General features: G+C 37.0%; 1 protein-coding gene across 1 annotated transcript; it reads left to right on the top strand.

Annotated features, from left to right (window-relative positions):
* Positions 1 to 9,851: 9,851 nt before the first annotated feature.
* LOC132622881 (protein PHOSPHATE-INDUCED 1-like) lies at positions 9,852 to 11,098 on the top strand. Its single transcript, XM_060337554.1, has one exon. The coding sequence runs from the start codon at positions 9,890 to 9,892 to the stop codon at positions 10,826 to 10,828; it is 939 nt and encodes a 312-aa protein (XP_060193537.1). The 5' UTR covers positions 9,852 to 9,889; the 3' UTR covers positions 10,829 to 11,098.
* Positions 11,099 to 12,151: the final 1,053 nt, after the last annotated feature.

The following is a 12,151-nucleotide window of genomic DNA, read 5'->3' as shown; positions in this document are numbered from 1 at the left end:
CTGTTTCCCCCTGAACTTTGGCCAGAGTTGCTATGACACACCTTACCTTTTCAAGGCTCCTATTATCCCCCTAAACTTTTTAAAAACAGAATAATTACCATCCTAAGTGCTGACGTGACAAGGAGAGTATATTTCACTCTCTTTAGGAGAGTGAGAAACATAAATATGACGTGTGACATTTTTTAATTGGCACTTCACATTTAATTACACCAAATTAATTATCATTAAAACTTAAAGTTTTTTTCTACACTGATTTTTTTAAAATGTGGAAAATGTAATTTTTTAATTAAAAATTTGTATTTTCTTAAAATATTAAAAACTGGATTGTTTTTAAAAAAGATGAAAAAATTTGCTTTTTAGAAAATAAATATGAAAAACTGATTTTTTTTTTCTATATATGAAAAAATTCTAGTTTTCCAGATTTAGTTTTAAAAAACGGGCTTTCCACATTTTTAAAAAAATGTTAGTTTTTCCAAATTCTTATAAAATTCAGTTTTTTCACATTTTGACAAGAAAAAAAAAATACTTTTTCCAGATTTTATTTGAAAAATAAAAGTGTCCTAAAAAATGAAATCATGAAAATATAGATTTTTAAAGACATTTGAAAACAAATCCATTTTTCCATATTTTTAAAAAATCCATGTTTTAAGATTTTTTTTTTTAAAAAAGGGTTTAAAAAAATCAAATTATCATATTTTTTTTTTAAATTTCCATTTTTATTATTTTAAAAAAAATCAGTTTTTCAATTTTTTTTTTTTAAAATTGCCACGTAAGAAAAAAGAATTTAAACAAAGTAGAAAACAAAGTAAATATACATGTGGTTAAGAGAGTGTATGTCACTCTCCCATAAGAGAGTAGATGTCAGCGCTTAGGGTAGTAATTATTCCGTTGTTAAAAAGTTTAGGGGGTTAATAGTACCCCTGAAAAGGTAAGGTGTGTCGTAGCAACTTCGACCAAAGTTCAGGGGGGTAATAGTGTCTTATCCCTTCATATTTTGTCCAAATAAATTTTGTAGGTGCAAAGTGATGAAAACTTGAAATCATCATTTATAATATAGAAGTACAAAGGTAGAAATATAATCTAAATTTAAATGGGAAGTCAATTAACAGAAGTCATATATGTATGGAAATTTTACACGAAAATATTGGAGGGAAAGTAAAATAATTGAAAGTCACTTTTGTTATTTTACCTTTCTTCCAATATTTCCGTGTAAAGTTCCCTCTCACCCATTTCCTCCCTTAAAAGTAGGAACAAATACCCACTCAGATAGGTTTAAAGTATCAAACTCAAATGCAAATGCAAACATTTCAAAAGAAAATAGAATTCCCAGCGTATATCCTCCTCTTTTTCTATCAATTTATTTCTATTCCCTTGGTGGCCATCCAACAATCACAGGTAAATTACTTCCTCTCTGTTTCTCGTATGGTTTGGACTCATGAATATCTTTTATCTCTACTAATAATACTTCCTAACAACATTTACCAATGCTCTATTATTTCATAGAGTGTTTATTCAACTCCTGCACATAATTTGTTTTAATGGAAGAATTCTTGACATCCTTTTGATGAGGTAAGTTTTTATCATGATAATTGAATTGTTACGTTCCGATTTTGTAAAAAAGTTACTAGTTGTTTCTTATTTTATTATTTACTTCACTAATTAATGTTAGTTTTATGATTAATTAAAGTTTGAAGATATATTTTTCTTAATCACGATATAAAAAAGTATATACGGAAAATATATATCTTTTCTTTTCACACAGGTACGTGAAGGTGCAAAAAGTGTTTCGTGAGTGAATTATTCAGATAAAGGACGCCATATTAGCACATGAGGAAGCAACATACTTTTATCTTTTTCTGCTTACGATTATTCACATACTTCAACTAGACTTTTTATAATCGAGTGATTTCACTTCATTTATCCAATGAATTTTGTACGCAGATGCTATCTCAGAATAATCAAATATGTAATTAGTATCTGGTTTTGTATGAATTTTTGGTATAGCAGTTTTCTTTTATTTTTGTGATTTGGTTTACATAAGCTTGTTTACCCCGAAATCGGATAAGCAATTAAATTTGTAAGTGGGTATAGGATATGTGCTTGGATCTTGGTTTATGTAGATGGAGAAAATGTATATGTGAGAGTTCTTCGATAAAGCGATCGAGGATGGCGACTTGCCAAGAATGTAAGCGTGTATAAACAGTGTGAAACACTTTGGTGGAAGAAACACAATATAAACCGAAACAAACAATCTTGGCCGGATCAGATATTGAGAGAGAGATTGAATATATAAGCTCTTCTATTATAAATGTTCTTGGAAAGTAAAAGATGTCAACCCTTACAAAGGAGGGGGATGTGCTCTATTTATAGTGTGACCTTCATGGGTCTCATATGATGTGAACTAATAAAATAATAGCAACAAGGACAGCTCTGCACGGATTTGGAGGGATTAGACTGACGGCGCCGTTTGACACACGCATGGTGGGTAGTTGACCAGGACAGGACGTTACTGGCGCGTGACCCGCGTGCAACGGCCACACGGACCAACGGCTACTCGGACCAACGGCTACTCGGACCAACGGCCACACGGACCAACGGCTACTCGGACCAACAGCCGTACGGACTAACGACCACGAATGCTCGGGTCACCGGGCTTGGTCGTTCCAATGACGAAGAAGGCAGATCAGTCGGTCCCCTCGCTCCACCGGTTTGCCTCGCATCCGATTTTTACCGTATACAGATAGCCCCACACTTCCCGGATCTCCGATCTATCGGAGTAACGGGGAGTGGATAACTTCTGAAACCGGTGGCCCTGTCAGCTCGTCGTTACCTTCTTATTTCTTCGTTCTGAATGTTTGCCATTATTTTTGTCATGATCGTTGGTCCATTTTAGGACAGGTCGACTCATAGTTGTTAATTCACCGTGCCCGTGGGACTTATCTGATGCTTCATAAGTTCAGATGTCTCCAAATTACGATAGGCATTTTCTTTAGGGTCGGTATTTTTTCAACCTTGGCAAAGATTTTGATGTAGCAATCCCTGTTTTGGGGGAATTTGCCGAGCTTTGGCTTGGGTCATTGTGACCTTGTCGCCTTTATCGAATTTCGGGCACAATCCTCGATATAGAGTATGTGAGTGGGGCAGTGCCGGAATACGGCGGTTACCATCGGGGTGAAGTCCTTTTAACAGAAAGACACCCAAGATTTTGTTATACCATCTTTTGATGACTTTGCGTTTGCAAAACGTTTGTACATATGAGAATTTTAATTCCTTCTGCCTTGTTGTAGTAAATGAAGAATGAGACACGATTCATTATGATCGTTTGGTCCTTACATCGGAGGTTGTGGCCAGTGGCCGGGCCTTAGTTTTGCCGTAGCAAATGTTGAATGGGACACGATTCATTATGATCGTTTGGTCCTTACATCGGAGGCTGTGGCCGGTGGCCGGGCCTTAGTTTTGCCGTAGCAAATGTTGAATGGGACACGATTCATTATGATCGTTTGGTCCTTACACCGAAACCTAATGCAGAAGGTCCGGTCTTGATTTGTTGAGCTCCTCCGTTTTCCATTAACCGGGATAAACCTCGATTTGGGTATAAGTCCCCTAGTGCTTATCCGAGCTGCAAGATCAGGCGAGCGCTATCAAGCCCCCACTCGTAGGCCGTGACCCCGAGTTCCCGGCCGTTTGTCCTTATTTTGTTAAGTAACACGTTGTACTTGTTGCCTCATTAAAAACCTTGTCGAAAAACCCATTTTGGGACAAAACCGTACTAAGGAAAAGAGTGCAACACGCATTTTCAGACCTAGATCCTAATTTTATCCGGTACTTGACTTCCTGCAAAAAGAAAAAGGTTAAACATGAGGTGTCCATACCTTAGCAGTAATATCCCTTCAAATGAGCCACATTCCGATTGTTGTACAATCGCTGCCCGTCCACGGATTCCAGCTGATACGATCATTTGCCTGTTACCTCGGTTATCTTGTACGGTCTTTCCGAGTTCGGACCCAGTTTTCCTCCGTTGGGATTCTTGGTGCTCAAGGTATCTTTCTGAAGCACCAAGTAGTACCTTTCCATTCTCTGCTTCTGGGTTGCAATACGGACCAACGCGTTTTCGCGAAGTTCATCCGTGAGATCGAGTTTCACAGCCGTGGCCTCCTCGTTTGACTCCTCGGTGGTATACCTGAACCGGGGACTCGGCCCGTTTATCACCCCCGCCCGGAGAAATGACTCGGGCCATCCCTTGATTTTTCCGACCTGAAGCTTGGTTTTCGAGAGTATGGCCGATACCATTCCCTCGATGGTCCGGCCTCCGGTTCGTAATTCTTTCGTGATCTCTCCGAGCTCTTGTTCATTTTTACGGGCCCCGGGGGAAGCTCGAGTTGGTCATCCTCTATCCGAATTTTTGACTCGTATCGGTTATGGACATCCGCCCAAGTCACGGCCTCGTATTCCAGCAAGCTTTCCTTTAATTTGAACGAAGCCGTCGAGCTTTGAACATTGAGACCCTTTGTGAAAGCTTGTGCGGCCCATTCCTCCGGAACTGGGGGAAGCTCCATTCGTTCCCTTTGGAACCGGTTGACAAATTCACGCAATAGCTCTTCGTCTCTTTGGGCTACACGGAAAATATCCGCCTTTCGAGCCTGCACCTTTTTGGCTTCGGCGTGTGCTTTTATGAAGGCATCGGCGAGCATTTCGAAAGAAGTGATTGAACGCTCGGGCAGATGATCGTACCAAGTCAATGCTCCTTTTGACAGAGTTTCCCCGAACTTTTTCAGCAACACGGATTCGATTTCATCATTTTCCATATCATTGCCTTTTATAGCACAGGCGTATGAGGCCACGTGTTCGTGAGGGTCCGTTGTGCCGTCATATTTTTAGATATCCGGCATTTTGAACCTCTTCGGGATCAATTTCGGAGCTGCACTCGGAGGAAAAGGCCTTTGGATGTACCTCTTTGAATCCGGCCCTTTCAAAATAGGCGGAGCCCCCGGGATTTGATCCACCCGAGAGTTGTATGTCTCCACCCTTTTTTCGGTCGAGTCTACCCGCTTCGCTAACGTTTCGAGCATTCTCAGAACCTCGGTGGATGGACCAGCTCCGGAGCCATTGCTTTCAACCATCCGTGCCTCATCTCTTCTAGGTTCAGCAACACTCTTCGCCTTTTCCGGGGTCGTTTTATCTCCTCCGTTTTGCAGCTGGGCTATTACGATTCCCTGTTCGGCAATCGCCGCTCTCTGTTCCTGCAACATTTCAAAAATGAAACGCAAGTCAATATTATCATTCGGGGTATCCGGTTCTTTCCGGACTTGTGTCCCGGACAAAGTAATTGAATTGTTAGTATTTAAAGGGTCAGTGGGGTTTGGCAATCCTCGTGGCCCGCTGCCTTCATTTTCGGCCACGATCTCGTTGTTGTTGACGTGACCAGATTGCCCACTGTTAGCCATTTGGTACGTTTTTTCAGAGACGGACAGCAGATGTTTCTGATTTTGATGGGTAAGATAGAGATCAAGATCAAATACCACTATTATCCTAGCCCCACGGTGGGCGCCAAACTGTTTACCCCGAAATCGGATAAGCAATTAAATTTGTAAGTGGGTATAGGATATGTGCTTGGATCTTGGTTTATGTAGATGGAGAAAATGTATATGCGAGAGTTCTTCGATAAAGCGATCGAGGATGGAGACTTGCCAAGAATGTAAGCGTGTATAAACAGTGTGAAACACTTTGGTGGAAGAAACACAATATAAACCGAAACAAACAATCTTGGCCGGATCAGATATTGAGAGAGAGATTGAATATATGAGCTCTTCTATTATAAATGTTCTTGGAAAGTAAAAGATGCCAACCCTTACAAAGGAGGGGGATGTGCTTCTATTTATAGTGTGACCTTCATGGGTCTCATATGATGTGAACTAATAAAATAATAGCAACAAGGACAGCTCTGCACAGATTTGGAGGGATTAGACTGACGGCGCCGTCTGACACACGCATGGTGGATAGTTGACCAGGACAGGACGTTACTAGCGCGTGACCCGCGTGCAACGGCCACACGGACCAACGGCTACTCGGACCAACGGCCACACGAACCAACGGCTACTCGGACTAACAGCCGTACGGACCAACGGCTATTCGGACCAACGGCCACGAATGCTCGGGTCACCGGGCTTGGTCGTTCCAATGACGAAGAAGGCAGATTAGTCGGTCCCCTCGCTCCACCGGTCTGCCTCGCATCCGAATTTTACCGTATACAAAGCTGCTTTTAAAAATAGAAATATACACATAATTCTGGATAATATAGTTAACTACGGATTTAAATAGTATGATTACAAAGCAGTACATATATACAATTTGTCATAATTAATTCTAGCCTTTAAGATTTATACATTTTATGACAACCGCTTTTGGTTACAAAAATGTCTATCTACAGAAAGTAAATCGTATTGCTACATTTTCATCGTCTCAAATTAATTACATTTAGTGATTTTTTTTTTACCCCAAATGGCCACCATATTGTAACATAATTATACTTCTAACTACAAATTAATTTAATATTTGATGACAATTAATTGTCACTAATTAAGATAACATGTAGTGACGAATTAATTTTGTCAGCAATACACCATTTTCGAAATGGGTTTCAACTACGAAATTGTTGTCTTTTCTAGAAAAATAAATATGTCGCTAATATACATATATTTAGAGACGAAAATTCCTTTCGTCCACAAAGCATATACCTTTTAGTGATGTAATCACATTTTTTTTAACCACAAATTATGTATAGCTTTAAAGACAATCGGCTTTGTCACTAATTTAAAATATAGTTAGTGACAAATTATATTTGTCGGTAATAAACACCTTTTTAGCGATGTTACAATGCTTTTAGCTACAAAATTTTACGTTATTTACGACAAACAAGTTCGTCATAAACACTATGCATTTGGGGACGAAATTTTATTTTGTAGTTAATGTAACATTATTTAGAGACGAAACACTAAATTATCTTTGTATACTTTTAGCGATCCATGTTTAGGGACGAAAGGTTGGCGATTTTTTTTTTCGTCACAAAAGATTTTTTGTGACGAAATATGCCTTTTAAGTGACAAAATAATTCGTCACAGATAATGAAATTTGTTGTAGTGGAAGGTAGACCGAGTGGTCGCTCAAGAATTAAAGAGATTAATGGTTATGAGTAGTCCCGGTCTAAGCCACAAATTTGACTACATGCAGGGATCTTGCGAGAAATTTAATGTTGAACAAGAATAAGCACAGAACAAGTTGATTAGTCAACTTAAAATTCAAGAAGGAAAAACATAATATAATGTACTATATTAACTCTCTACAGCAGCAAGCAAAGCGCGGGAAAGGGCCAAGAGAAAAAAAGGAAGAAAAGAAAGGAAAAGAGTTATGCATGAGAAAAAGAGATTTTGAAAATTTATTAGTTGTATTTTTATTGAGAAAATTAGCTATAAATATTTGGCTGAATTATGTTAAGGGGAAATGCCAAATATACCTATGTACTATGATAAGTTGTTTATATTCGCTCGTCATTTAACGTTTTTAAATGAATTTATCCTCACCTTTAGCCTTTTGGTGACCGATGGCCCTCCATCTAACGAAACAAAGGCCCCACTCAAAGTATAGGGGTAATTTAGTTCTTTTACATTTTTAAAAGCTTCAAGTTACGAACTAAATTTTCAATTTTGTTGGGTATGGATCTTTTTTATATTGTTCTTTCATTACTTATATTTTCACGTAAAGTCCATGATATGATTTATTTTTGCTGCCTTCAAAATTGGTTTTACACAATCAAGTTGCTAATTAGATAATTTTCAGTAATTTTTTTATAAACACGAATTGATAACCTGATAAATAGTTCTGACAAACTATCACAAATCAAACTATATTAATAATACATTAAGTCTTTACACTTCAATGTATATTAAAAATATTTAAATTATATACCTAGCACGGTGCAATCTCAGCTGAACATTCTTAATAATATTCCAATTTTGCTGTGGTATGGCCTTGCCGATGACCCATAAGGATATGCCATTTTGCTAGCTTGAAAGAGAAAGACATGACATTAAAAGAAGAGTGGAAAATAGAAGAAGAAAATGAAGGGAAATGGACACGGCAATACAGGATCCCTCAATAGTATGGCCGGAAAGCACCACTTAATTCATTCCCCTCCAAAAGTAAGCCAAATATTAGATGCCCATAACGCTCAAATTCAGTGCACTTGCATAGCAATTGTAACTTTCAAAGTAACTCAAAAAATGAAAAGATTTTTTAAAAATATTTTCAGGATTTTCTAAATGAGTTGAGCAATCAAAATTAGTTACTGTAAAATTAAAATTAAAAAAGGAGATGCAACCGGCCTATCATAAACCTCACATCCCCATCAAAAATAGAGACGATTCTTTTTGTGTAATACTTAATTATATAGTAGGAGTAATCGTTTTAGTTATTAATAAGTTTGTGTTATGAAATATTAGAATAAAATGATGGATGTCCAACTCCTAAAGATATAATTCCCACAACTCTTCTCCATGATGTATAGTTAATCCTCCATTACTTCCTCACTATTATGTGGTTATTACTCCCACACCTCCATGATCTCCCCCATAATTATCCCGTGATGTCAATTGGTAAATGTCATCTTTAAGACATCCTTTGTAACTCTACCTCTATGTAATAGTATAAATAGAGGTATATGATGTGATATGAAAGACATACTTGAAAACACTTGTACACACTTGATACTTGGAAGAAATAAGAAATACTCTCCTCTCTTGTCTCTCTTTATCTCTCTAATTATGTTGCTTTCATCCTTCAATATTGTTACCTTTTTAGTTTGATTTTACAACAGTTTGTCATTTTATAAACTTTTTTGTTTTCAAATTATCAGGCGTTTAAGCGGGTTAACTTCCTTTCCCTTTCTTGATTAATGAAAATCTAGTTACAATTTAAATCTACTAGATTTATCTCTCTCCCACTCAGTGCAGGAGCTAGAGAGAAAGCTATTGCAGGATACAATAACTTTGGTTGAAACTTTCTATTATTTGTGTTAAGAAATTTATTTAATATGTATAGATAATTTATTCAAAACTCAATAATTGATATCTTTTTCTGAATTTAGAACTCATAAACTAAATAATTCTGGCTATGCATAAGTGAGTCCACTTCAATCATGTCTCCCAGAGCTTTATCAAGGTTCAAGACACATAAGTAGCTCTAAGGTCCACCGTCCCTCGATAACTTTAACCACAAGTCGTGCATCAAGATATTGCTACAATTAGATCAAGATTATGGTACACAGTTTGCGTTTCTTAAGACAAATTTAATACTGTTTGCATAACGTTATGCACCATCTACATGACTACATAATTTAGAAACCAAAGTTTCTTGGAGTAATAATTACTGTAATTAATTAAGATGTTAAATACATGTCTATATTCAAAACATTGATCTTTTTGAGATACTAAAGAAATTGAGAACTTACGTCAAGACTTTCTTGGGAAGAGCTTCGAACACATGCTCATTGCCCACTTGATACACTACCAACAACCATCTTTGCAATCTTAGATTTATCTTTTAACCGATTAAATTTAGATTCCTTTATCCTCCACTATTATAATTTTATTTTTGTTGTTACTAGTACTTTGTTCACTTAATCAATTCCGTTCTCGTGTAGCATCCCAATATTGAATTATACTGAGATATAAATGACATTTAAGCTTGCTCCTCATTAAAGCTACATATGTAGCCCATACTTTACAACGTTCATGCATCTCATCATCTATATATAGCCCCATCACTTCACTCTGTAGCTATCCAATTCATGATCCAGCCAAACATTCCAGATTTTTTTCCAACATTTTTGTGAAAGATGGGTCCTTTTCAGTCTTCGAAAACCCCTTATCCACTTCTTGTTCTTGTTTTTCTCAGCTTGCTCCACATTACTTGTGGAACAAGAAACTTACTTTCACTATATCAACCACCTCCAATAGGTCTTACGTACCATAATGGTCCTTTATTAGAAGGAGAGCTAAAAATATCCATTCTTTGGTACGGAAAATTCTCACCAGCCCAAAAATCTATTATTGTGGATTTTCTCCAATCTCTAAATTCTGCTAACAAAATTGGGTCACGTAAAACACCAACTGTTTCAAAATGGTGGCAAACCATTCAAAACTACTTGACAAAAGCGGGTAAAAAAGAAACCCGTTTAGTTTTATCCAATCAGCTCACTGATGAAAGTTGTTCAATTGGAAAAACCTTAAAGAAATCCCAAATATCTGAGTTGGCTCAATTAAACTCAAAAAAAGGTGAATTATTAACTTTAGTCCTAACAGCCCAAGATGTTGCAGTTGAAGGCTTCTGCATGAGCAACTGCGGTTATCACGGGTCGGGTCAAGGCAAAAGATTCGTTTTCATATGGGCGGGTAATGCGGCAACTCAATGTCCTGGTCAATGCGCGTGGCCATTTCACCAACCTATTTACGGACCACAGGCCACACCATTGGGTGCACCTAACGGAGACGTGGGCGCGGATGGCATGGTTGTAAATATAGCGAGTCTTTTGGCTGGAGTAGTAACCAACCCGTACGGGAATGGTTACTACCAAGGCCCGGCCCAAGCGCCTTTAGAGGCGGCTTCGGCTTGCGCCGGGCTATATGGTAGAGGGGCATATCCAGGTTATGTGGGTGAGCTGCTTGTTGATTCGATAACGGGTGCAAGCTATAATGCACATGGTACAAACGGAAGGAAGTATCTCTTGCCTGGGCTTTTCGATCCAAATAAATCAGCTTGCTCAACTATTGTCTAGGACAATATATAGATAGTTCTGTTGGAAGATTAAGCACTCCACATGTTTACTTTAGGAGTATGTAAATTTTGTTTATATATGTATTTATTTAACATTTACTTTCCGGAAGATGTAGTTTTCGTCTTGTACACCGTACTTAATATTTTTGCTGTTCTAATTTTATATGCGATGTTTGATTATATATTCACAAAGTTTATAAAAGATGAGAAAACTTTTGGAATTTGTTGATGTAAACATATTGCCATAACATTTATGTGGCTTTAAAAAAAAATGGAGAATTTAAAATTAAATTGTTTACAAATAAAGAAATGTATCTTTTTTAAAAGATTAAAGAGGAAAGAGTACCTCACAGAATAAAAGTTAAAATTCTTATAACTTAACCCTTCTGAAGCGATAAAAGTCTATATAAATGATACGCCTATGTTTTTTGAATTCATTGCTCTGCTTTGATTCAGAATTATTATATAATTTAATCCTAACATTAATCTGCAACTGACTTGAGTGCTGCTTTACAAAAGCAAATGCTTAAGTCTTATTTTCAAGTTCTAGAGAAACAGTAGTAATACTGTTACATGCAAAAGCACGGGAGAATTTTTTTTTTTTTTTTTTTTAGTTTTAAGACTTTTTACAAGAGCTCTTCATTTTTTACACATATGAAATCTGAAAAAAACACATAAGAGATCTGAAAAAGTCATTTTCTTCTATTCAAATTGTAAGATGCAAAGAGATCTTATTATTCAAATTGTAAGAGATCAAGAGATCTTATTTTCTCTAAAGACACGTGGGAGTGGAATAAAGAAAATTGCTATTTAAAGTTGTTTTGTCAAGTGTGGAACAAAATCCTATTCGATATAATAGTGGGCCGCAACATCTCTTTCTTCACTTAATCCATATTGTCCTTTTAGTTTGGTCTTTGTTTCAATCTTAACTTAGTTGGGCCTGGATTTATTTTGAATCCCGAATCAATTTTTTGCGCCGATTGGCCTTCATACGGATTTGTCTTTAAATTTTTTGTCCCTCAAATTGCCGGTCTTTAATTTTTGTCTCTGCTTCTCATTTAATAAAAATTTGTGGGCCAAACCCTTATTCCTGGTTTACAAAATTAGATGTTCTGGGTTCGATCCCCAGCAGAGTCGGAAAAATAAATTCGCAAGGCAAAGTACTATGGCAACTTTGCCTTTCCGGGCAAAGTTACATAGAAACTTTGCCTTGTCCGACATAAGTTTTGTAAAAATGAAGTTATGCCGGATAATTTATTCCTACAAAACTTATGCCGGATGAGGCAAAATTTCTATATAACTTTGCCCGAAAAGACAAACTTTG

This window comes from Lycium barbarum, chromosome 2 (assembly GCF_019175385.1).
Source record: "Lycium barbarum isolate Lr01 chromosome 2, ASM1917538v2, whole genome shotgun sequence".
Taxonomy (NCBI): domain Eukaryota; kingdom Viridiplantae; phylum Streptophyta; class Magnoliopsida; order Solanales; family Solanaceae; genus Lycium; species Lycium barbarum.
This window is presented reverse-complemented; position numbering and strand designations above follow the sequence as displayed.

Coding starts and splice junctions, on each gene's coding strand:
- LOC132622881 (XM_060337554.1), top strand. CDS start 9,890: ATGGGTCCTTTTCAGTCTTCGAAAACCCCTTATCCACTTCTTGTTCTT.